Source organism: Papaver somniferum, chromosome 7 (genome assembly GCF_003573695.1).
Source record: "Papaver somniferum cultivar HN1 chromosome 7, ASM357369v1, whole genome shotgun sequence".
NCBI classification, from domain to species: Eukaryota; Viridiplantae; Streptophyta; class Magnoliopsida; order Ranunculales; family Papaveraceae; genus Papaver; species Papaver somniferum.
The window spans coordinates 4,812,689-4,839,713 of record NC_039364.1 but is presented as its reverse complement, the minus strand read 5'-3'; the positions used below and the strand labels follow the sequence as shown (position 1 = coordinate 4,839,713).

Below are 27,025 nucleotides of genomic sequence, written 5' to 3'. Positions count from 1 at the left end.
TATCCATGGTGCCTCGGTACATAGTCATCAATTGCTTAATGTTGATCTGTCTTGTTTTGCAAAATGCATGCCTCATGAACTCAGCTGTTGTTGTCTCCTCATCCCAACCTAAACACTTTTGAGTTAGAACATAAAGTTGTGTCCATCTTAACTTCTTTGTGTAGTTTAACTTGACATCTGTGCCTTGGACAGGGAGGTTAAGAATCTGCACAACATCATCCGAGTAATCGTCATTTTCCCAAAAGGCATGTGGAAGGTGTCGATCTCAGTATACAGTCTCTCCACAAACGCAGATATAGCCACACGGTCATGTTCCAACAAAGAATTCTCAATAGCAGGATACAACCCCGAGTTGTTTATAATCTCTTGAACCTTTCACATTTACCGGATAAAGGCCATTCCAACATTTTCTTTTGTGGGGCGGTGGGTTTGAGCAGAAGAACAACATCTTGATGAAACTATTAAAAACACGACAAATGTTTAGAGTAAATATTACGACAGAACACATAGACAATACGATAAAAAAAAGATACGATTATTATTAAAAAAAAAATATACGATAAAAAAAATATAACAATCTTCTTCCATCCTCCGGTAGCCCAAGGATTACGCCTTGAGGAATATCCTTCACCTTCAAGTGGTCAGGGACAAGATGTGATGCTTTATTAGCAATATCCTTCTTTTCACCTTGTGCACCTTTTTTTCCTTTCTTGGTACCACTAGGTTCTCCTCCTTCTTGGGTGCTACTTGGTTGTCCTTCTTCTTGTACTACTGGAACAATTTCATCTTGTGGTTGTGGAGCATTTTCTCCTTGAATTCCTTGTGGAGCACTTCCATGTTGAGTGCCTTGAGTTCCTTCTGGACCACTTATATTTTTAATTTGTAATGTGACCTGTAGAGATCCAGTTTCTTGACCTTCTTCAATGCCTTGTTTTGCACTTGGATCCACGACTTGTTGAGTGTCTTATTGACCACTTGGTTCTACACCTTTATCTTGAGCACTTGAAGTTTCCTTAGCACTCCTTTCTCTCCTAGCACTAGTCGTAACTTTCTTTGTTCCTTTTACACGAGCCCCTAGGTTAGGTTGCTTAGCTCGACTTTTCCTAAACAACAAAATAAAGAATATAGTTTTAAAAACTACACAATTGAAATACAAAGTAAAAATACAATACCCGAATGTAAACATTCGGAAGCAAAAACAAAATCATTGTCCCCGAATACACAACATTCGAACGGTAAAACATAATATTATCAACCGAATACGCATCAATTGAAGTTCATGAAACTATAAAGTTTATAGCCTATATAATCGGACGTAGATAATTATATTTCCAGCCGAATACACTATGGCCCCAAAACGTTTTCAGTTTGAAGAGTTTACATTCGGATGTATATCACATACGATAAACTTCCGAATATACACCGGCCCCAAAATGGGATTTTGCCATAATCACCGTTTATGACTATTGATCAAAGGATACATTCGGTGGTAAGATAATCTTCGAATACTATGCCTCTACATCAAGACATTCGGGACTAAAAATAAACCTTAACTTCCGAATATACCAAACAAAAGTTACAGGAAGAAATAGTTCATGACATTCGGGAGTATACCTAAACAAATATCTCCCTAATACTCTCGATGTTCTGCAGAATTGAAGAACAAGACTACATTCGGGAGTCTACAAAACATGCATATCTCCCGAATCTGGTTAAAATCAGAAAACCCTAGTTTTTTTTTTAGCGACTCGTCGAATTGAAGCGACATAAACCCAAATATTGTTAGAAGCTTACCTAATTGGAGCCATCTGAAGTTGCCGGAGTGTTAGACTTTCAGATTCGCCGCCATCAACTCCAACCGCTGCAACTCCTTCGCCATCGTCTTCGCGTTCTTCGTCACCAACAATCTCTTTATTTCTTGCTAAAATTCCAATTTTTGGATCGATACCGTGAGGAATGTTTTTAGTTTTAGGTCTGCGGGGTTCATTATCCTTACCCATTGTTTTATAAACGAATCAACGATATTTTACTTTGGCGATTCACGACGAAGACGATGAATTGAAAAAAGAGGAATTTTTTCCCTCCAAAATCGAGAATGAAGGTGGAAGAGCTGAAGAAGAAGAGTTGAAATGTGAAGAAAGAATTTTAATTTGGTTGTTATTTTTTTTTTACTGTAAGGGTATTTAGGTACCTTCAATGCGCTACACGGTATCCCTTAATTAGTGCCTTTGGCTGAGTGTAAATTGTCATGTTTTTAAAATGCCCCGATAAATTAGTAACTTGACGCAACCGCGTCTCCATCGGTCCCACGCAAAATCCCATTTCTTCTTCTATCTATCCGCGTCGTGTCCCCATTGGTAGTTGAGAAAAAGAAAAGAAAACAGTATTTATTTTCTTTGGACTTTGGAATATTAATGACTTAATCCCCCAAGAAACACGTCATCTGGGTCCCACCACGACAACGAGTGATGTTAACAGAGCACCAACCAAACCCTGTCCGTATTCTATTCGCGTTAGTGTAGTTGATTGAAAGAAGAAAAAGATACCATTTTCTTCTGAAGTTTCTTCTGGGTTTAGAAAAAGAATAAGAGGAGTTTTGATTATCATCATCATCATGGCGAGTTTAATGGTTCCTCCTGTGTTACAATCACCTCGAGATGACGCCACCCAGCTTTACCGTGCTTTCAAAGGTATATGGCTAAGTTATGAGTTGTTTGATTTTGTGTTTTTCTGTTATTTCTTAGACACTCAATTTTTTGTATGGCTAAGTTATGAGTTGTTTGATCCGTGAATCCTTGTAGAATTTTGTGTAATTTGAGTAGCTCATTTTTTTTCTATTTATGGTAATTTTTCTTGCATTGGCCTGGTTTGAACGAATTTGATTACTTAAGCCTCCAAATTGAGTGTCATGAGTTGTTTGATCCATCACTCCTTGTAGAATTTTGGATAATTTGAGTAGATCATTTTTTTGTCTATTTATAGTAATTTTTCTTGGGTTGGGGAGGTTTGAGGTCAAGAGTCCGATTCCAAATGAATTGATCCTAATTGGGTTAATTTTGGTGTGCGGGAACAAGTTTTGGTGCCGGGAAGCTAATGTTTGTCACATGATTTACAAATTACATACGGATTGTTGTGCAATGTTGTGGAAATGGATGAATGTAGGGCCAATGTATAAGGTTTATCTGGATGTCTCCGATCGTTCTGTTGTTGTTGTACTATGAAATTGAACTTTAGTAGATTATTTTTGTCTATTTATAGTAATTTCTTATTTTTATTGTCGAGGTTTGAAGTCACCGGTTTGATCCTAATCGAGTCAATTTTGCTGTGGGTGTAATAAGATTTACAGATTACATACAGATTTTTGTGTAGTGTATACTTGTGCTGTAGAAATGGTGAATGCAAGGTCGACGTAAGGTTCATATCAATGTGTCTCTGCTGTTCTGTTGTTGGGTTAGGAAATTGAATCTAGTTTTGGTGAGGGTGCTTGTTTTAGTGATGAGCGGCTAAATGGATAAAATTAGACAGACACACTACTGTCCGTTGTCACTGTAGCATACTCTTACCATGTGAGTATTCAATGTAGTTCTGTTAGATCAATGTGAGTATTAATCTAGTCAAGCTTGGCAGTTGCAAATTGGTCTTAGTTACACAAGTTGTGTAACAATGTTAAATCCATGTGGGCATTCAACTCGATACACAACACCAAATGAAATTGGTACCTCTTAACAGTGTTGGAGTATATGTTAATTAAGGCAACTGACAAGCTTGACTAGTCACGTCTTACTTAATCAATTAAAATTCACATTGATCCAACCGTTTCACTGTGTGAATATACTCACATTAATTACACTGTAGAGATGGGTGAAAATATGGTCGACCACTCAATTTAAGGTTCATGTAGTTCTGTTGTTGTTTATAGCAACTAGGGCTCATCTAGTAATCTATTCGACCACTTGTACTGTATGAATGTTCAAGATAACAATTGCAATTCCGGTTGTCCTCCAGAAAGACTAGTGTTTTGGGGGGACTAAAACCACAACTGGTAGTAGGTGGTTGACTTCAACAGTTGTTATATCGAATCATACCTTTTTTTCTTAGGATGTCATTTGCACTGTGAACTTATGAGTGTTCTATATATTCAGGATTTGGTTGTGATACTGCAACAGTTATCAATATCCTTTCTCATCGGGATGCAACTCAGCGCGCTTTCCTCCAACAAGAGTACAAGAATATGTATCACGAGGAACTCACTAGCCGTCTTTATTCAGAACTTAGTGGCAACACCAAGGTATTGGAGTTAGAAGAATATTTTATGCATCTCATTTTTCACTGCCATGACTTTGGTACAGAACAATGTTTTGTGCTAATTGCAATTAAATGGAAAGTTGCTGCAATGCTTAAACTGTAAACTGGTTTCTTTTTCTCTCTTCCATACTAATTAGTGTAATGCATGTTCTAGACGGCAGTTTTGCTTTGGATGCATGATCCAGCAGGGCGAGATGCAACAATTTTAAGAAAGGCATTATCTGGGGATATGGTTGATCTCCGAGCTGCAACCGAAGTGATATGTTCTCGTACACCAAGTCAGCTTCAAACAATTAAGCAGTTATACTACACGAAATTTGGTGCTCATATTGAGCGGGATATTGAAATGCTAGCAACCGGGGATCATCAAAAGGTCATCTCTCTCTCTCTCTCTCTCTCACACACACACACACACATACACAGTACAACTATACTTAACCTCGTATACTCATCTCTGTAAACCTATACTTATCTATATTTGTGTGAGGTGCTTAGAATTAACATTCGCCGTGCCAAGTCCTGATGATTTAAGAAAACAAAAGGTTCGCAGTTTATAGACACTTCTGCTTCGCAATGGTGGCTAGGGAGCATACATTTATGTACACTGTAGTAGACATGGTGTTTTAAATAAACCCACTAACTAACCCGATTTTGATTCACTTGGCTAAATGGATAAATATTAAACGGTTTTGGGTGTTAAACTTTTTGATTTTGAAAGCTACAGTAGCTTCGTGTGATGCTTCAGTGCTAGCCTCATTTTGGGGGAAAACATCCTTAAAACGTTCATCCTGAAGAGATATTGTTTTATGGCGATAAATAAACAAATAAATTAGCTGTATTGCCAAGAAAAATCATGTGGATATATTATTGGCCATCCTCTGGTCTCTGAAATAGTGACCCAGTGTAGGGAACCACAAGCATTTACTCCTATTTCTTCTCTGAAATTGAAGGGGATGTGTTGTCCAAGCTGCTTCAGATTGTACCACTGCCCACCCACATTAATCAGAATGTGCCTTGAGTCCTCTTAGTTGCTGTTGCACAAGAGTGCCTTGAGTCGTTGAAACCAATTGACAAGTAAATTCTATATCTGTAGCTGGAGTTGGAGTGAAAATCCCAAGAGTGTTTCATGGTTTTGATGGGTTTGAACCCTATAGTATTCTGTAGAAAATTTATGGTCGTCTCAAACTTGTTTTTGGCTTTCCTCTAAAGACACATCTCTTTAATTTGATTTCAATTTTTATAGTTTGTTTTGCTTCATAAAACCAAATTAGGCTAGCCTGGTCGACAGTGTGTGTTTCTAGAATGTCTGTCAACCCAAAAGGAAAGAGTGGCAATACTTCACTTTTCCTGAACAGGTTGGTTGCATATTTTTGTTTCAATAGATGGTGCTTTATTTATTATCTTTAAGAGAGGAAATTCCCTATGTAAATAATTGAAAATGTCCACCAGGTACACTGTATTTGTTCGTTCTGTATTGATTATTCAGTTTCTTACAATTATAGCTACTAATATTTACTGTCGAGGGATCTATCTAAAAGACTAAACCTTACACTGGTGCATAATTCTATCTTGTAGTTGCTGCTTGCGTACATAAATACTGTAAGATATGAAGGTCTAGAAACTGATCGGGCAATGGTCGAGAGAGATGCCAAATCATTGTTTAAAGCTGGAGAGAAGAAACTGGGAACTGATGAAAAGACTTTCATCCACATCTTCAGTGGAGGAAGTAGGGCACATTTGGCTGCTGTTAGTTCTGCTTATCGAAATATATATGGTTCACTTAAAAAGGTATGTATTCATTGTTCTTAACCAGATTTCATCCCCTTTGTCTTTCATTTTTATTCACATTTTTGCTTCACTAATTGAATTTTCATATTGCAGGCTGTTAAGAGTGAAACTTCAGGCAATTTTGAGTTTGGTCTGTTGACTATTCTGAAATGTGCAGAAAACCCTGCTAAGTACTTTGCAAAGGTATGACTTCTAGTTGTTCAGCTTTCTGTTAGGTGCTCCTTTTTGTCTTTGGATATAATTTCACTTAGGCCGTTCATCTTGTACTCGCCAAAACTCAGCTAATCCATACCTCTAGCCCCATTAGTAGTTGGAACACGACATTGTAAACATTTTAGTGTTGATTCCCATCAAACTTACGATGGGTACTCGAACAGAATGATTTCTTCTGTGACTGGTTAATCCTTGGATCCTGCTCTACTGAATGGATTACATCATTTTTTACAGTTTCCAATTATGCTTTTCGTAACCCTCTGAAATGCTACTTTTGTAGGAACTATATAAATCAATGAAAGGACTGGGAACCACTGACAGCACACTTATCAGGATTGTCGTGACAAGGACCGAGATTGACATGCAGTATATCAAAGCTGAATACCACAAGAAATTCCACAAGTCTTTGGCAGATGCGATTCATTCCGAGACGTCAAGCCATTACAGAACTTTTCTGCTTTCTCTTGTGGGTTCTTAGGCATATAAATGTCGAGGGTGGAAGTGGAAAGGGTGAAATGAAGGTGTCTATGGATGTAAGGTATTATTATAGTAGTAAATATAATTGTGGAATGCTGCTTAGCACATGCTTGTTCTAAAGATTCGGATCCTTCTTAAATTTAGTTTGTGGCTGAGTAATTTGACAAGCTGTGACGCGTGCACTAAATCAGACTGGTAGTTAATTAACTAACAAAAGGTTAATCCCTTTTCTTAATTAGGATTTTTATTAAGTTGAACGTCCAATCAAAGAAGAAACATGTCAACAGAGAATTTGGGTAAAAAAAAACAGACTCGTCCTAGTATTTTATTTGTCGATGCATGAGTGATATCTACGCATTTCTATGACGCACGTAAGTGCATAATCCCGGAAATTTGTGGGCTTATCCGATCCGCAGCATGTTAACAAAGCAAAAATGCTAAAAATATCCCCCGGATTTCTCCCCAAAATTTTTACACCCCTATGTGTCAGCGTTTTATTGGTTCTCTTTTAAAACGGATCTATGGTAGATGGAGATGACACATAGGGGTGTAAAATGGTGGTATATAGATGCGGTGGGTGGGTAGCTGCGCAATACTTGTAAGGTAGAAAGACTTATTTTTTTCCGAACAAATTGATAACTAGACGCAATCACATAAAAAAGGTGCAGAATGATGAGTCTCACTTGGTCCCAAAAGATCAACAACTCTATCCGCGTTGTTGGTCAAAAAGATAGTCCCTGTATTTTATTGATTTGGATAAGGAGCTGTTAAACCGCAACAACTTACACGACAGGTATAAGATACTTCGTTCGTACCTATTATAAATGTGGAGTTGTAAAAATTTCTAGTCCCATTAGATAGGCAGACTGTCAATTTTAAGATGAGTTTTTTCATATATTGTCCTTATTTATTATAGTCAGGTACCACCACAATTAAGTTAATGTTTCTAGTGTTGGAAATTGTACAAAGGATAAAACAGGAAAGATGATGGAAATGTAGGAAATTTAAAAAATTTCTTATTCTAAAAGAAACTTACTTCTCCTCGTTGGTCCTACCATGACTAACAACAAAATATCTAGAGCTCCTCGTTAGTCCTACCATGACTAACAACAAAATATCTAGAGATAAAGGTTTGAACTTATGCATTTAGGTTGTCCCAAAAAAAATTGATACTTTTATTTTTTTAACATTTTTTTTAAGACAAAAAAGTATCATTTTTTTATGGGACAGAGCGAGTATCTATTTATAAGAGGTGGCACAAAAAAAGCTAGGTCCTCGTTAGTCCTACAATGTGTCGTGTCGTGTCGTGTCGAGTACCAAAAGAAAAGCCAGCCAAAAAGCGAGAAAACCTTAGACGATGAATGACTCGGGCAATAGTGACCGCCACCTCAGATGGGTCCCGCTTGGTCCTCTAAAATAGAGACACATGTGATGATTATGCTTCACGCAGCACCAAACTCAAATTCAATCCTCGTTAAAACCCAAGAAAAAAGACTCAAGTAAAAATAAAGAGACGATTTCTCATTTCCTACTCCGTCAAAACAAATTTTCAATCCAGAGATTTCAAAATCAAGAATAACAAAATCTTAGAAAAGTTTAATTATCATCATCATCATGTCGAGTTTAATGGTTCCTCCTGTGTTACAATCACCTCGGGAAGACGCCACCCAACTCTACCGAGCTTTCAAAGGTACTGCTTCACCCTTCTCTAGAAGTTTTTTAATACTTGCAGAGCTTGAATTTTGATATCAGTAGCTTAAATTTTGTGTTGTTTGCTATTTAATTTTATGCAATCAGCCAAGTCTTAACTCCTATGGGTTGTTTTGTTTTGATGGTTGTAGAATTAGATAACTTCAGTTGGTCATTCTTTACTGTAATTTTAAGGGATGTTTGAGCTCAGGTCACCAGTTTGATTTGATTCTGAACGAATTGTGAGAAAAATCGAGTCAATTTTGGTGCGGGTACAAGTTTTAGTGCCGTGCTGGGCTGGCGGGCTTATAATGCTTGTCTCGCTCACTGTAGTGCGAAGCTATACTTTACAAATGGATGAATGTAGAGTCGGGGTTGGGTACATCTGCATGTACATATAAATTTCTGTCCCTCACTAAATGTAGCATACACTTATGATAAATGGATGAATGTAGGCTCGATGTAACATGTAAGGTTCATCCAGATGCCTTTGTGTGGTTCTGTTGTTGGATATGGAAATTGTATGACATGATATAAATATTGTATGAAATCTACAATTTGTTTCATTTTGATTCAAGAATCTAAGTTGCATTAGCTAAGATCCGAATCTGAATGCTCATGTTTTTGTTATAGCATACATTTACGGTGTAGAAATTGATGAATGCATGCTTGAAATTGGGATCTGCTAGATGTGTTTCTGTCGTTCTGTTGTTGGATTAGGAGATTGAATTGAGTTTTGGTGAGGGTGCATTGTGATGACTGGCTAAATGGCTAGAATTTTGTGACATGATCTCCATGCATGCATATTATTGTCCCTCACTGAAGCATACTCTTAAACTGACTGTAGTCTATAGAGATGGAATGTTGCGTTGACCAGTCATTTTACGGTTTACGTAGTTGTTATTGTCATTCTTGTTTTTTACAGCAACTAGGGTTCATCTAGTTATCTATCCAACCACCTGGATGAATATACAAGATTGCAGCTGATAAGGCCAGATTCTTTTTCAGAAGACCAGCATTTTGGTTATTAAGACCATGACATTTTGTTAGGATATGGTTGATTTCGAAAGTTGTTATCTCCAAGTATAATCTTTTTTCTTAGGATGTGTCTTGGGTTGTGAACTTATGGGGGTTTTATATGTCCAGGATTTGGTTGCGATACGGCCACAGTTGTCAATATCCTTTCTCATCGGGATGCAACCCAGCGTGCTTTCCTCCAACAAGAGTACAAGAATATGTATCATGAGGAACTCACTAGCCGTCTTTCGTCAGAACTTAGTGGCCATACCAAGGTATTGAAATGGTTAGGAATTTAGGATGTTTAAAAATCTCACTTTTCGTGGTGTTATAATGTTGGTTCTGAACTATGTTTTTGTGCTAATTAGAATAAAAATGAAGTTGTTGCAAGCAGTTCTTGATTTGAATGACGAACTGAGTTTTTTTTTTCTTTTTCCCTCTGCGTATTTTAGACTGCTGTTTTGCTTTGGATGCATGACCCAGCAGGACGAGATGCAACAATATTAAGGCAGGCATTAACAGTGTCTATAAATCTCCAAGCTGCAACTGAAGTGATATGTTCTCGCACACCAAGTCAGCTCCAAACGATTAAGCAGTTATACTACTCGAAATTTGGCTCTCGAATTGAGTACGATATCGAAATGCAAACAACCGGGGATCATAAGAAGGTCATCTCTCTCTCTCTCTCTCACACACACCACACACACACACAACACAACTGTACTTCACCATGTGATCTTTTTTTTCCAACAAGTTGTCTAAAACCTTGCAATGGCGCAAAATTCTGTCTTGTAGTTGTTGCTTGCGTACATAAATACTGTCAGATATGAAGGTCTTGAAACTGATCGAGCAATGGTTGAGAGAGATTCCAAATCTTTGTTTAAAGCCGGAGAGAAGAGATTAGGAACCGATGAAAAGACTTTCATCCAGATTTTCAGTGGAGCAAGTAGGGCACATTTGGCTGCTGTTAGTGCTGCTTATCGAAACATATATGGGTCACTTAAAAAGGTACATAAATTATGTGTTGTCAATCGGATTTCATTCTGTGTCCAATTCTCCCTGCCTTTGGCCCTTTGGCCAATATCTGAGAGCCCAATTCCGTGCTTTCTCAACTAGATCTTTCAATGAAATTTTATTCGTATTCACATTTTTGTTCCACTAATGAAATTTTCGTCCTGAAGGCTGTTAAGAGTGAAACGTCTGGAAAATTCGAGTTTGGTCTGTTGACTATTCTAAAATGTGCAGAGAACCCTGCTAAGTACTTTGCAAAGGTATGTCTTGTACTGTTCATCTTTCTATTATTAGTTCGTCCTTTTTCTTTGGTTTAAAACTATGCTATTAGTAACCCTCTCAAACACTTCTATAGGAACTGTATAAGTCAATGAAAGGACTGGGAACCACCGACAGCACACTGATAAGGATTGTTGTGACACGGACCGAGATTGACATGCAGCATATAAAAGCTGAATACCGCAAGAAATTCCACAAGACATTGGCAGATGCAATTCATTCCGAGACGTCAAGCCATTATAGAACCTTTCTGCTTTCTCTTGTAGGTTCTTAGATGTAAATTTAGAGGCAGGAAATAAGGTATCTATCAAGGTGCAGTATTGTAAATATTTGTGAAATGCTGCACAGCACATGCTTGTAAAGAATGGATCCTTAATTTTAGTTTCTTGCTATCTGTAATTTGGTTACGTTTGAACAATATTATTAGTTTGAATGACTCTAGTGTGCAACTGAACTCAGCCTGATGTTTGACTAGTGAAGTCTTTTGCTCTTTTGTGTGTATTCTCACTGTCTTCAATTATTTTATATCAGTCACATTATGGATTCTGCTCCTGCAATGCCCCTTAAATTTCCAGTTTTGCTCTAAAACAAGAGATAGCTGCGGCTGAGGCCTTGTGGTTCACATCATTGACACCAATGGGTTTTCCACAGTAGAGACCCTCAGGTTAAATGGATCTCCAATGCGTTGAGCCTCCAGAAAAAGAAAAGATCGATTTGTTTTTTTTTTTTTTATTTTTATATATATATATATATATATATATGGAAATTCCATGGGATTTACTAGAAATAAAACCATTCCATACCTGCACAAAAGTAAATTTGGTAAAAAAGAAAGATCTTTGCAACTAATATGATGCATATATTTGGTCATGAAACATACATTCCATTTCTGCACAAAAACTTAATTAATAAATACATTCAGTTCATTGAATTTAGGTTTCATCAGAGACTTGGCAACCATGGCTGCTTCGTCAATAATTCCCATCACTAAGGTTGTTCTTATTCTTTTATCATGTTTCATCTCTACTACATGCTCATTCAGGGTTATCTCTGATCATAAACCTCATACGAAGCCTCTTGGTTTTACAACGCGACTAATTCATCGCGATTCACCGGAATCGCCATTTTATGACCCTAAGCTTACACGCACCGACAGGATGAGAAACGCAATACAGCGATCTTTGGACCGGTATAACCACTACACAAGCAACATCGTGGTACCTAATAATGTGCGAGCTCCTATTAGTTACCGCACCTCCGAGTATGTCATAAGTTTTCGCGTAGGTACACCTGCAGTAGACACATATGCCGTCATAGACACGGGTAGTGATTTAACGTGGCTCCAGTGCAAACCTTGCCACAATTGCTACGACCAAGAAATACCCATGTTCGATCCACGCAAATCTACAAGTTACGCTAAAGTTGGATGTGAAGACGTTAGATGCAAGGCAGAAAGAGGCAGCACGTGCGATAAAGACGGTAGTTCTTGCCGCTACAATCTGCATTATGATGACTCTGGGCATTCACAAGGAATTCTATCAACGGAAACTTTCGTCTTTCAATACGATACCTGGTCTGGAAATATTTCTATACTAGAATTAGCATTTGGTTGTGGATACGATAACGGTTTCCCATACATAACTAGTCAACGTGACGGAGCACCAGGATTGATCGGCTTAAGTAGGGATCCTTTGTCTTTGATTTCACTACTAGCTTTCGATCACTTTTCCCATTGCTTAGTACCAATGACGTGGAACAAAACAAGTCTATTACGCTTCGGATTAGATGCAATTATGACCAAGGATACCACTCCGATGATGGATTATGGTAATTTAACCACTGGAGCTTATTATGTGATGTTGGAAGGAATCAGTGTTTCCGAGAGAGGGTTGCATATCCCAGACGGAACCTTCGATATTACAGAAGACGGGGTAGGAGGAGTGATTATTGATACTGGTACGGAGTACACGTATCTTCATCTAGTGGCTCATGTTTTTTTGATTGCAGAACTGGAGGCACAAATTAAACTGGATTATGTCCATCCAAGTCCAGAGGATGAATTTCCCTTGTGTTACAAAAAAAATATGACTGCGGGCATATCAAGTATGCCGGATATAACTTTCCATTTTAGTGGTACGAATTTTGATTTAAATAAATGGAATGTTTGGGAAGAAGTTGGTGACAGCAAAATATGCCTAACTTTGCTTCAAGCAGATGATGGTCTGACAGTTATAGGGGCTCACCATCTACAAAATGTTAATGTCGGGTATGATTTGCGAAACAAAGTAATTTCTCTAGAAAATAGGGATTGCACCCAAACTTGATTTTTTTTTCTTTTCATAAAATGTGGTTTCTATTACATTATTATTTCAGTCAATGCAACCAAAGACTTATCTCAGCCCCATGGAAGGGTGTATATGTGCAGTGCGAGTGTAGCCATTGGTCATAGTAGTTTGGGTTAAAAATAAACCCACGTCGCCAAGATTCTCGGTACTTGTGCACATGCAACTTGTAATTTGCGCGCACCTATATCCTCACTATTAATTTGTTTGTGATGTTTGTGAAATTTATAGGCCTCAGACAATCCTAGCCTTCCAAGCTGGTGTATGACAAAGAAGGATAATTGATAATTGAAAGACAACCACTATTAATAATTGATAATCACCAAAATAATGTAATGAAAATCAAGCACTAAGAACATTTATTTTAGAAAATTTTGTCAAACAATTAATATTTCTTTGCTCAGATGGTAAACCCAAAGTTACAAGTACCCAAATAAGATATCAATACACCCTCAAAATTCTTCCAACTAAAACGAATTGGAAACTCCATCTCAATCCTATTGCTTAGCTAGAAACTAGTTTTCAAATTATTCAAACTTTGGACTCCTAGATACAAAGTGATATTCAAACATGCTTGGCCAAACTTAAAATTATTCAATTTTCTTAAGATCTACCATTCCAGCAAATGATAGTGATGCCCAATTTTGGTTGTCACAGCAATGTTGCCGGTGAATTAGTTGATCATAAAGAAACCCACTATGGGAGTAGAGACTACTCATTAATTTCCCTCTCCAAATAAGGAACATGTAGATGAAGATCCCTGCATGGGAAAAGCAAAACCAGAATGTTAATGTTATGGGATAAGACGGTGAAAATATCAAACATCACCATTATTTTACAGATCTTACTAGGAGAGTTATAAGAATTTTACAAATCTTACCTGGAGAGGTATATAAAATTTGTTGTCCTAGATCTAAGACAACTTAGATTTGAGAGGAGAAATCATCATGACTTAGAAGTTTTTTCTCTTTGATTTGTAATTCTTCCCACATCAAAGCGAAACTCTGATCATAATCCATCTCATTCTAAACGGCGGATTCTCACCAACAAAACTCTGGTTACTGGTGTTTTCTTCTACGCCGCCGCCCTCTCCTCTGCCTCTATCTAAATTATACAACCAAATTCTAGGGATTGTCTAATTTATAAGAGATTTGGGCGAATTACTATTAGTATAATAACCTTGAAAATGCGTAATGGATATTGGACTGCAGCCTAGTGTTGAGGCCCGATTATTACGGTTTCCAGAGGCTATACCCGTGTTGAAGAGGATGGACTCAGGTGGAAGAAGGTATCGTTTCGTGGACGTCGTCAGCTCATGGTTATCAACATAGAACGACCTTATAAATCTAATTGGAATATTGTAAACTACATCGGGCATGCAAGGTGGAATAATCTGAAATAGCCAAATAGTGTAGAACCTCTGTAAGCTAAAATGATAAAATTTTGAATTCCTTTTTGGGCCTATATTGTTAAAACAATAATTTCGATAATATAATAATTTAATACGTTTCAAAAATCTTCCTTTAAATATTTACAGGTCCCAAATATTATATAAATTAATAATTACTAATAAAAAAATTATTTTTTTTTAATATATATCAAAATGAAAATTGTAATATATGTTGGTTAAATGCTGTAGTTGTATTAGGTTAATTTGGGCTTATAGATACATTGCATAATTTCCAGTTTAATCATAATTTCCCTGCAAACACATGGCGGTATTCTTTTAACAACTCAACTAGCCTTGCTTCCTCTTCTGCCTCCATTCTCGTCCCAATCTTTATAATTTTGGGTTCATCATATGTTCCCAAATTTATATCTTTCGTGGATTCTACAGCTACGAAATTCATTATTGGTTCACCCAATGCAGTTGGTTCTTTCACTAGTTTTACCGATTCACCTTCTTTCTCCGGAATATCGCTGGGTATTGCCCATCCTTCTTTTGCCTTTGCCATGTATACCATTAGCTTCTTTTCCTTCTTTGACTCCAGCATGCTCTTCCTTCATTCCTTCCTTCTCTTCAATCTTTCCTCGTAATTTTCAATATCCTTCTCGCTGCAATCCTTCGCGTCTCCCAAATTTCCTTTTATCTCGCCAATTCCTTTGGGCATTGGGAATCGTATCGACTGGTGATAAGTCGATGGGACGCCTTTTATCCCATGGATCTATAGTCTGCCCATGAGAGCATTACATGGCGACCCTACATCCACCACATTGACAGTAACCTCCGTCTCTAGTTCTCCCGCGAAGATCTTCACGCATATTTCGCAGTTTGGTTTTGTTACAACCCCATTGAACCCGTATAGATTTTATGCCGAAGGCACTATATCAGAATCCTCATATCCCAAAGCTTTGAATGCATTATAGAAAAGTATGTCTACAGAGCTTCCCATGTCCACCAATACCTTGTCCATAGCCCAGATTTTCCCTTTATCACATCGATCCTCTTTCCCTCGTGAGTGTTTTTCAATGGTCAAGGTGATGAACAATGAGTCTGTGTGTAAGATTCCTCCTCCTGGTGCATCTTGCGCTGAGAATGATATATCTATTTTTTACCATTCCTTTAGGGGTTCCTTCTTTATCACAGGGAATATCTCATTCCCTTCGTAGTCCCTTTTATACACCCTTGAGAGTACGTTATCATGGAAATTTTGGAAGTCTTCCTTCAAGTGTACTATGAAATTACAGCCGAATCTTCGTGTTCCTTGGTTTATTTCAATCTGGTGCCTCTTTTCCTAGATCCTATGTTAACCATGTTGCGGTGGCGGCGGTAACTCCTGGTCTTCTATGTAATGTGCGAGATTTCCTTGTTCAATGAATCGAAGTTAGGTCCTCTAGACACTCCTGCAGTTGTTCGTGTGATGACCGTGAAAGCGATGATATCGGAAAAACTCATGGCTTTTATTACCCGGTTGTGGCTCCTTCCCCAAATTTGGTGGTGCTGGTATTTCTTCAGTCAATACTACTTCCTCCCATATCCTTTCTACAATCGTGTCGAGCCTTGGGAGTTTTACCTCCGTAAATGCCAGCACATTTGATCCTTGCTTCTTTGGTTGCAAGTTTTTCGTCTGATGATATCTCGTCTCACCATCTCGCAGCTTTTGATTTCTTTGCCATGACCCTCCTTATTTTGGATTATGATCGTCCCATCTCGATTTTTCATCCGGTGTTGTTACTAACTCCGCACGAGCCAAAGAAGTAAGTGAGTTCACTATGTCCTCCTCCATCCATTGCACTTCCCTTTCTCTTTGCGAGCTTCCCATATGCACCCTCATACTTCGTAGCTCATGTAAGATTTCCCGATCTAAATTCCTTCTTCTTTCTTCGTGATTGTTTCTTTTTCCTTCATTTCTTATTCTTTCATCCTCGCGTCTTCTTTCTTCCTCGTACCTTAGCCTTTGATTTTCGCATCTCGCTTCGACCAATAATCCCCTCAGACTCCTTTCTTCGCTAGTCTGTCTCTGCATCCTTCCTCGCTTATTCTTTCATAGATTTCGTAAGAATATCTCCTTCGATGTGCGGTTCTTTTCCGGGACGAGACCATTATCGCTTCCGAATTCGTATCTCCATCTCTCATTTCTTCGGCCGTTCTTTCATCGCTTGGTTCACAATTATGCCGTACCGACATACCATTTTTCTTTACTTTTCCAACATGTCGTTTCACCCGATCTTTCGCTCGGTGTGGTATCCTTCTCGGCTGTTCCAACGTCTTGCTCCCTTTGGCGATTTCTTTTCCCATCTCTTCTTGGATCGGTCCCTCTTCTGTGACAGCTCCGACTTTCATGATTCAAACAGGTTCCTCCACGAATTCAACTTCTTCAACAGTCTCGTTTTTCCGTTGGCTTACGCTGTTTTTTCCATCTACAACTGATGCTTTTTATTTTTCAGTCTCCTTTTCTCTCCGTGCCTCCAATCGCTTGCTCCTTCTCACTACTGTTAAGGGTTTTGCCCAATCTGCCATTCTTACCATTATTCAACCTCTGCTTGGTACCTACATATTAGCTTCTTCTTCCCACCTTTCCAGTACTCTCCTTCATATATCAGATGTGAGCAAACTATTAGATCTATGAAACCCTACCGCGCGAAAAACAACTCAAAAAGACCTCTAACTTCTATGATTTTAAAACAATAACTTTTCTCAAATTCTTAGATGAGGATGAAACCCCAATCTAAGTTCCCTGTTTCTGGACGCCAAAATGTAACTACTGGAAACCCAGTAGTATACCCAAATAAGAAACTAACAAGATCTAAGACATAATAAATATTTTGGACAAGAAACTATTTATTGATCAACCACTCAAGGTAGTGAAAATACAAGTTTTTGGATGCAAGGAAACCCTAATCTCACACTCTAAGTAGAGACTTCTCCCCTCTTACATTGCCCATGGGTCTCTATTTATAGACCATCCAACCCTAATGGAATCCAGCTCATTTTACCTCGTCCAATGTCACCGTGTTCTCGTGGATAAGATTTTTACTTCTCCCATACCATTTTTCGTAAATTTTCTCCCCTTCTTTCGTCGACGACTTCGGGAACTTTTCGGGACAGCTGTCTCTTTTCTTTTTCAATAATTTATTGACTTCGCAGGTTATCTTTCCATCCAAGTAACCTTACTTCGCCTATCTGACTTCGTGTTTGGTATCTTGTTGGGTACTCCAATTTCCCCTTCGTGTTTTTGGTTCTTCTTGCGAGTTTCCTCGCCACAAAATGCAATTTCGCAAATGGATTTTCTTACTTCATTTCGCCAGTCAGTAATAATGACGACCCTGACTTTTGATTTGACGAGTCACTGACAGGAATTCTTGGGGAACGATACAGGATCTTTCAGCAGGATTTCCCAGGCATACTTCGTGTCTTCTCCTGCAACCATGTTTCGAACGTCTTTAGGTATCTACACTCGGATAAACCCGAAGTACAACAATACTAACCAAATCAGATATGAATACACTTTGAACTTTACCAAACTAAAACAAATTGGATACTTTGTCCCAATCCTATTGAGATACTGGTGTCCAAATCATCCAAACTTTGTTCCTAGATACAAATTCATACTTGAACAAGCTTCAACATATAAACTTAAAACATCTTTGTTTCAATGATTACAGATGCATAAGATCTTCAATTTTTTGCAGATCTACCACCATTTGAAACTTTGGTCCTAGATACAAATTGATACTTGCAAAAAGCTTGACCTCTCTGTTTTAATGATTACCAATACATAAATTCTTCAATTTTCTGCAGATCAACTGCGCAGATTTCCAACGCTGACAATGTTTTAGCTGCTAGTTTATCCAAAAAAAACAACCGCCATTACGGATCTTACCAGGACTGGTTACCGGAAATTTGTTGGTTCAGCCATATTATAATTTACATATGAGAGGAGACGTCATTATGGCCATTTCAAACATCTGTGTTCTTTTCTTTGATCTCCACCAGGGTATGTGCAATGATTCCCACACCATACCAAAACCACTTTCATCGTAAGAACACATCTGATCTTCAGAACAGAAAAAAGAACTCAGGATACTTATTTTTCCCTCACTGCCGCCTCTCTCCCTATGCTAGTCTCTACTCTTCTCACTCCGTGAAACTTCTATATGTATTCTAGGGCTTTGTTAATTTAGTAAATGTTGTTTACTAAAATACCATTGAAGGAATCCAAATGGGTATTTGAGTGTAGCCTGGTAAGCAAGCCCTGTCGTATTACAATTTCTGGTGCCTATGCAATACACTCTCTGCTGTGTGCTTTGTTAATCTCTAGGGCTTTGTTAATTTACAGTTTCAGTAAATTTTTGGATCAATTCGGAGTTAGAATCAGTTACAGCAGTATTGACATTTCTTTTTTTTTTTGAAGCATTATTGACATTTCTTAATCAGCACCCGAATAGCAAAAGCAGCAATTTCTTCAGAGGCCTACTATGAAACGGTTTGAGAAATAAGGAGAGATGGGAATGATCACACCCAAAAGCATGGTCTTAAAGTTCTGTTCCATATCCTCTCCTCACTTGCATGGAACACTAGAGGGATTTTTTTTTTTTTTTGGAAGCAACATATGATCACGTATTGCCAATTTGATTAAAAATTTTTTAAGCCAGAGATCCATTTTCCCTCCCCCACCATAGGAGTTACTACTTGGGCAACGTCCAAAACCGACATGGCAACACTATTAACGTTCCCTCAAATTACACCATAAGACAGCCTAATAGTTGGTAGCATTATTACTAGCATCAGAAGATACTACTCATTCCTCAGACAAAAGGGTTACTGACGCTGGTTCAATAGAGACACTTGTGGCTTCTGGGCATCAAGGCAAATTTTGGAGGAAGAATTAGGCATTTTCGAAGTCACATACCTATTTATGCCTATCTCACGTACCATGATAGCTAATCTTGAAACCATCGTTCCCAGCATTGATGAGTGTATTAGCTAAAAAGGCAACTGCTGAATTCCTAAACATTATCACTTTCTGGAGTTAACCAGTTGCTTGAACCGGTTTTAAGTATTACCAATTGAAATCAACAAAAAAATTGCTGCAAGAAAGCCCTAAGTGTGGTCTTGGGTCTAATCTTTATCTAACTTATAAATATATGATGACTTTGTGAAAGAGCGTAATTTCCACACAACAGAAGATTAAGTATGTACCTATGTCTCCAAATTGTGGTTGTATGGTAAGTACTCTATTCTCCAACATTCTAATCATACTTTTGCTTGATTTAGTATCTACATACAAGAACTACAAACATTCTAATCATGCCATCCCTTGATTCGGTTATTTACGTTTCTCAGATCAGTGTTTAGACAGATTGAGACACAAACATGGGGCTAGAGTGCATACATTTTCCTTTGCAACATTTTACACAAAAACAACAACAAAAAAAAAGTTACAGGCAAGCATATCGAAATAATATTGAAAAGATCCAACTACTGAACACCTCTGCCAAAACGCAGAGATCGAAGGATTAGTAACTCAATACATTCAACACCTCCCAGTATGTAGTATCAATATTTGATCTCTTTGATTTGATTAACCCCAAATCACCTTCTTCTATTCTAAATTTCCGAACTTCCATTTCACCTCTTTGACGGAGAAAATTTCCCAGCTTCCCTTTCTTTATCAGAATATGAATGTAGATGAGGAGCACCTACACAAGGTTATGGATGAAGTGACTGCTTAAAAAAACAAAATAAGAATGTCAGTGTTTTGGCAAGACAATGAAAATACAAACCACCATTATTTTACAGATCTTACCTCTTACCTCAAGAAAACCCTGAAGACTCGGTGATACCACACGAGACAACTTAGATTTGAGAGGAGAAGTTATTATGACTGAAAAATAACTGTGAGATCTTTTTCTCTCCACCAGGCTATGTGCCGCATCAAATCAAAACTCCGATCATAATCCATCTGATTCTGTAAACGAAGGATTCTCACCAAAAGAACTCTGGTTACTGGTGTTTTCTTCTACGCCGCCCCCCTCTCTCCCTCTATCAAATTCTAGGGTTTGTCTAATTTATAGGAGATTTGAGCGATTTGCTATTACTATAATGCCCTTGAAAATGTGATATAGGACTGCAGCCCAGTGTTGAGGCCCGGTTACTTTAATTTCTAAAGGCTATACCTGTGTTGACGATGGTGAAACTCAGGTGGATGGTATCATTTCGTGGACGTCAGGTCATTGGTATCAACAGAGAACGACCTTGTAAATCTAATTGGAACGTAAACTGCACTGGATAGCCAAGGTGAAAAAATATGAAACAACCAAGTAGTTGATTATTACTTTTATCATTTCAAAGTGTATATACCATAGAGTCACAACAACGCTATTGTGCTTATTAATTATGCTAATCTTTACAATAAAGGGAATTTTGATAAACTGCCCCATTTCCAATTTCAGGTTTAATAAAGTGACCCTGTTTTTTTCAACTTTTATCATTTCAAAGTGTATATACCATGGAGTCACAACAACGCTATTGTGCTTAATAATTACTCATGAATTGTAGTCATTAATTCAGGTGTTTTTTATGGATTCTGGTCTTAAACACACCTGTTCTGATGATTTTTCTTCAGAAAAGTTAGGGTCCAATAATGAAGAATTTTTATCGAAAGTTCCCTCGATTGAACTTCCTGATGATTTATTTGAAGAATATTTAGATCCATGGAACTTTCTCTTATAGGAAGATTAGATTTACAGAAATTAAAGCTTATTGATGCTACTGTTATTTTACGTCGACAATGGAAGTTATAAGGAGCTTGCAAACTAATTCCTCTTGGCGGGTTTTTTGTGAAAGGTCAGTGGGAAGTTAATGATCAGGTTCTACAAATAAGAAAATGGGTTTCAAAATTTCGTCCATCGAATATTCATACATCTAAAGCTCAAGTTTGGGTTCGTTTTTCTGGGTTGGGATTAGAATTTTGGAGGGAGAAGATATTATTCACAATATGCAAGGAAATTGGTACACCTATTAAAATAGATACTGCAACTGCGGAATGTGAAGTTGGTTATTATGCAAATGTTCTAGTTGAGGTGGATTTTGCTCAACAGATTCCAAATAAAATTTGGATCAACACCAAATATGGAGGTTTCTTCCAAGATGTTTTAATTCCTGTTTTTCCTAAATTCTGTCATACTTGCAAGATAACTGGTCATTTAACTACAGAATATAGAATTCAGTAGAGCAACACTCAGTTTGTAAATAACACTCAACAAACAACCAGAGCAGAGCAGACTCAAGCACCAGGAAAAGATCAACAAATACCTAAGGTTAGGAAATTTATTCCTCAAACTCCTTTTGATATCTGTGATAGAAATGTCATTGATATGCCATCAAAGAAACCGGCTAGTACTTTCTATATTTGCTCCAGAGCTTCCACAAATATAGGATTCTATTGTTGAAAATATCTTAACTCCAGAGCCACCTCAAATTAGTACCCAAATCAGTTCAGTGGGTGGAAGATTTAGTGCCTTAAATTCAAAATTGGATGATGATGTTGGAAATGATGCACAAATAAATTCAGTTGAATCAGTAATATTGGAAGTTCCACAAATTTTAAAGATTGGTGAGAGTAATAACTTGGAAAAAAACTCTGTGAAATTGGTTAATGGCAAAAATGATGTTATATCACAAATACCAGTTCAAGTAACCTCTTGGGCCAATGTAGTAGAGAAGTAAATGGTTACTTCAAACACAAAAAATACTTCTGCTTCTACAAGTATCTTTGACAAACCAAAGGTTAGTGCTCCAGCTCCACTAAATAACAAGTACAATTTTAGAAAGAATCATGGTAAAGGGGTACCAGAAACCCCCCATCTAAATAATGAAGATAATTTTTTGGAACCTCAGGGGCCTAAGAAGAATTGGGGATCAAGATAAACTTTGGTCTTTAGTAAATCAGTTTAATCCATCTTAATCTGGGCAGCAAAACCTACAATTTCTCGTAGTGCTTGTTTTTGCAATAAATTGAACTTACCAGAGATGCAAAGCATGGTGATTCATAATTAAAATTCTGGTAACAAAGGGAACATATGGTAGTTCTGGAATAAGAGTTTATCTCATCCACAAGTTGTTTCTGCTTTAAATCAAATGATAACTGTTAGTATAGGTGATGTTCTAGTTTCTGGAGTTCATGCTCATGTAAAAGTTGTTCAGAGAAGAGTGCTATGATCTGAAATGGAACTCATCAGTGCAATGATTAATCTATGGGTTGTGTTAGGTGATTTTAATGTAGTACTAAGTCAGGATGAAAAAATTGGTGGTAGGCTTCCTAATAGAAATGAAATGTTGGAGTTTAATGATTGTTTAAACAACTGTGGACTTCTACAAGCTCCTAAGACTGGGTTACAATTTTTCATGGTCAAATAGTCAGCACGGTAGTAGAAGAATTTTATGTAATTTAGACTGGGTGGTTTTTAACCAACAATGGCTGCAAATTTATGGTGATTGGGGGTACAAAGTTGGACTGAGGATATATCTGATCATGCTCCTCTTTTGGGTGGTTATGCTAACATTCCAAAGCCTAAAAATGTTCCTAGGAAGTTTCAAAAGATGTGGCTTAGTCATCCTGATTTTTTGCAAGTTGTTACAGAATATTGGAACAAACATGTTGAAGGTGATCCAACATATAAATTTTTACATAAATTGAAATAATTAAAAAAGGTGTTAAATGAATGGAACTGGAAAGTCTTTGGGAATGTTAAAGTGAAGTTACAAGAAGCAGAAGAAACATTCAAAGTTGCAATGCAGGTATCTGATGATGATCCTTTCAACACAGAAGTGTTGGATCAACTTGTTCAAGCTCAAAATGATCATGCTAGCAGGGAAACACAATTTAACACTTTACTAAGGCATAAATCAAGAGTGAAGTGGGTTACTGAAGGATCTGCTAACACAAGTTTTTTCAATACTAAAACGAAGATTAGAAATTCTAAGAAACTAATTTATGAACTTGAATATGAAGATGGAAATGTGATAGTTGATCAAAAACAGATTGCATATTCTCTAGTTCAACACTTTCAAAGAAAATTTGAGTTCAAAAATGTTAATATTGTTGAAGAATTGTTAGATGTTGTTCCAACTGTCATAACTGAAGAAGATTAGGAAAAAAATTGGATGCAATTCCAGAAGTTGAAGAAATCAAAAATGTTGTTTTTAATATTGATCCAGATAGTGCACCAGGGCCTGATGGTTTCTCTGGTATATTCTATAGAAGCTGCTGGGACATCATTTAAAAAAATTTGGTGGAAGCTGTTAAATTCTGTTGGAAAAGAAGATTTATCCTCAAAGGTATGAACTCCAGTTTTCTAGTTTTACTTCCAAAGACTCAAGGTGCAAAAGCTGCAAATCAATTCAGGCCAATTGGTCTCAGTAATGTCATTTTCAAGATCTTTGCTAAAATAATCACAACAAGAATGGGTATTTTCATGAAAAAAATGGGTTCTCCTCAGCAAGTGGCATACAATAAAGGCAGAAGTATCCATGAGCAAGTTATGCTTGTTTCAGAATTGGTGAATGAGATGAAATTCAAAAGAAGAGTTGGAAATGTTGGTATAAAATTAGACGTATCACAGGCTTATGATTCTATCAGTTGGGATTTTTTGTTCAAAGTATTACAAAAGTATGGATTTTCTTCAGCTTGGTGTGATTGATTACTTACCTTGTTTGAATCTGCAAGAATATCTGTAATGGTTAATTGGGGTCCATGTGGTTTCTCTTCAGTTGGAAGGGGGTTGAAACAAGGTGATCCTTTGTCACCTATCTTATTTGTTCTTATGGAGGATGTGTTAAGCAGAAACATCTCTGCATTGGTTGAAAAGGGAAAAGATAAAACCTATAGTAATCAAGAAAGGAATACATCCAACACATTTATTTTTTGCAGATGATGTATTTATATTCTGCAACGGTGCCAAAAAGAGTCTTACAAGTTTACTCAAATTATTGGATGAATATCAAGCTAGCTCGGGTCAAATTATAAACAGAGTGAAGAGTAAATTCTTTGTTGATGGAGCATCACAGCTGAGGAAGCAAATGATTTGTGACATAGTGAATATGTACTTATCAACATTTCCTGATAAATACTTGGGAGTACTTCTTGCACCAGGAAAAATCACTTCAGCTATGGCCAATTGTAGAAATGTTACAAAGCAAATTGGCAGTTTGGACAAGTAAAATACTATCTTTCCAAGATAGACTTGTTTTAGTTAAGTATGTATTGTGCAGTGTTCCCATTTACAACATGTCCATATATAAATGGCCATCTTCAGTGATCAAAGTGTGTGAGAGAATCATTAGGAACTTCTTGTGGACTGGAGATAGTAACTGTAGAAAATTCAAAACATTAGCTTGGAGGAAGATTTGTACACCTTATGCAGATGGAGGTCTTGGTATTAGAAGACTTGAAGTAATAAACATATCACCATTAATGAAGATGATGTGGAGAATTTTGAATTCAAAAGAAGAATGGGCACTGTTCTTTCATGCTAAATTTCAGGATAAAATAAGCCGATCGACAACCAATTGGAGGAAATCATTTGTATGGGGGGCTTAAAATGGCTTGGAACTACTTAAAAGAAGATGTAAGGTGGCGTGTTGGTAATGGTAATAACATTTCTGTATGGCTTGATATTTGGTATGGCCAAGATCCTTTGATTAATGTAATAGGAATGACTGACTATGTAAAGGAAAACATTGGGATGAAAGTAAAGAGTTTACTGAAAGACAATAAATGGGTCATTCCATCTGAGATGCAAACTTTCATTTCTGCAAGTGCATTGCCAGATGTTAGTGGAGGTGAAGATCACAGGTTATGGGCTGCAGACAAAAGTGGAGAATTCTTAATTAAGACTGCAGTGTAGAAAATAAGAATAAAAAAACCTATTTTATCATGGCCTAAATTTATTTGGAAATCATTTCTACATCCAAGTATTGCAAGCAATGTTTGGAAACTCCAACAAGGTGTGTATGTTGATGATGTAGTTATGAGTAATAAAGGTTATGAATTTCCATCAATATGTTTTATTTGTTTAGAAAAACAAGACAGTATGCAACATACTTTATGGGAGTGCAAATTTAGCATTGATATCTGGTCCTGCCTGAATGGAATCTTTGAATTTAAAAATCCATTACCCTTTGAAGATATTTGTCAGGCTTCCAAGAATGAAAGTCCTTTGGTGAAGGAAATTTGGTTAACTGCAGCTTGTGCCACTATGAGGGAATTATGGTTTCAAAGAAATGAAAAACTTTTTAATGAAGTGAAGCCCAACATCAATAGATTAAGCAAAATATACTAGCTGGTGCATGAAGGGGGACACAGAATGAAAAAAAAACAGATGGAATCAGAACTATGATAGCCAGGTAATCTCCTTCTTTAAGCTTGGTGAGAGAAGTATAAAATTTACAAGGATAATTGAATGTTATTGGAAATCTACACCAACTGGATAACCTTTTTTGTTGTGATGGTGCATCATTTGGGAATCCAAGGAATGCTGGTTTTGGTATTATTGCAAGAGATTGTGAGGCTCAAGTAATAGCTACCCTTTCTGGAGGTATTGGAATTGCAACTAACTTTGTTGCAGAAGTATATGCAATTCTGTGTGCATTAGAAATACCAGTATATCTGAAGTGCAAGAGAGTGATAATACAATCATATTCTCCGATTGTTATCGATCTATTCAAATCCAAGACAGTTCCTTGGTTTTTTAAAACAAGATAAATTAATGTGATATGAAACTTCTAGATGATGTTCAGTTTAAGCATAGTTTCAGAGAAATTAATTCTTCAGCTGATTCCTTAGCTAAAAAGGGAGCAACTCTTGGAGCTGGTGAAAGAATTATGCACATGGGAAGACCTTCATTTCTCAGAAGAGTTGAAATGCCAAAGGTAGCTTATTACAGGTTATGTTGAGTCTTGTAACAGGGGGATCATTTGTTCTCAGTAATTTTCATTCAGTGTTTTTCTGTAATTAGAGTCGGTCTTGTAAAAATTTTGTAGGCTTTGCCTTTATTCTTACAAAAAAATGTGATTCAGCAAAAAAAAAATTATGACTGAAAATTATTTGTAAGATCTATGGGATCTTTCTTCTCTTTGATCTCCACCATGGTTTTTGTAATTCTTCACACACCAAATCAAAACTTTGATATAACTCATCTGATTATGTAAACGGCGAATTCTCACCAACAGAACTCTAGTTACTGGTGTTTTCTTCTATGCTGCAGCCCTCCCTCTCTCCCTCTATCTAAATTATCCACCAAAATTCGAGGGTTTGTTTAATTTATAGGATATTTTGGTGATTTACTATTACTATATACCCTTGCAAATGGGTAATACATATTGGACTGCAACCCAGTGTTGAGGACTGGTTACTTCAGTTTCTAAAGGCTATACCGGTGTTGACGAGGGTGAAACTCAG

The 27,025-nt window shown here is 37.2% G+C and overlaps 3 protein-coding genes across 3 annotated transcripts; all 3 read left to right on the top strand.

Moving 5' to 3' along the window:
* Positions 1-2,520: 2,520 nt before the first annotated feature.
* Positions 2,521-7,014, top strand: LOC113294762 (annexin D5-like). Its single transcript, XM_026543139.1, has 6 exons — positions 2,521-2,690; positions 4,143-4,288; positions 4,460-4,678; positions 5,881-6,093; positions 6,187-6,276; positions 6,587-7,014. The coding sequence occupies exons 1-6, from the start codon at positions 2,615-2,617 to the stop codon at positions 6,782-6,784; spliced, it is 942 nt and encodes a 313-aa protein (XP_026398924.1). The 5' UTR covers positions 2,521-2,614; the 3' UTR covers positions 6,785-7,014.
* A 1,215-nt stretch (positions 7,015-8,229) lies between these two features.
* On the top strand, positions 8,230-11,280 carry LOC113294760 (annexin D5-like). Its single transcript, XM_026543136.1, has 6 exons — positions 8,230-8,473; positions 9,619-9,764; positions 9,942-10,157; positions 10,285-10,497; positions 10,671-10,760; positions 10,856-11,280. Exons 1-6 carry the CDS (start codon positions 8,398-8,400, stop codon positions 11,051-11,053), a joined length of 939 nt encoding a protein of 312 aa, XP_026398921.1. The 5' UTR covers positions 8,230-8,397; the 3' UTR covers positions 11,054-11,280.
* A 458-nt stretch (positions 11,281-11,738) lies between these two features.
* Positions 11,739-13,103, top strand: LOC113293949 (aspartic proteinase CDR1-like). Its single transcript, XM_026542392.1, has one exon. It carries the CDS (start codon positions 11,739-11,741, stop codon positions 13,101-13,103), a length of 1,365 nt encoding a protein of 454 aa, XP_026398177.1.
* The last annotated feature ends 13,922 nt before the right edge of the window (positions 13,104-27,025 follow it).

Coding starts and splice junctions, on each gene's coding strand:
- LOC113294760 (XM_026543136.1), top strand. CDS start 8,398: ATGTCGAGTTTAATGGTTCCTCCTGTGTTACAATCACCTCGGGAAGAC. Junction 8,474..9,618: donor ACTCTACCGAGCTTTCAAAG/GTACTGCTTCAC, acceptor TTATATGTCCAG/GATTTGGTTGCGATACGGCC. Junction 9,765..9,941: donor AACTTAGTGGCCATACCAAG/GTATTGAAATGG, acceptor TGCGTATTTTAG/ACTGCTGTTTTGCTTTGGAT.
- LOC113293949 (XM_026542392.1), top strand. CDS start 11,739: ATGGCTGCTTCGTCAATAATTCCCATCACTAAGGTTGTTCTTATTCTT.
- LOC113294762 (XM_026543139.1), top strand. CDS start 2,615: ATGGCGAGTTTAATGGTTCCTCCTGTGTTACAATCACCTCGAGATGAC. Junction 2,691..4,142: donor GCTTTACCGTGCTTTCAAAG/GTATATGGCTAA, acceptor CTATATATTCAG/GATTTGGTTGTGATACTGCA. Junction 6,277..6,586: donor CTGCTAAGTACTTTGCAAAG/GTATGACTTCTA, acceptor CTACTTTTGTAG/GAACTATATAAATCAATGAA.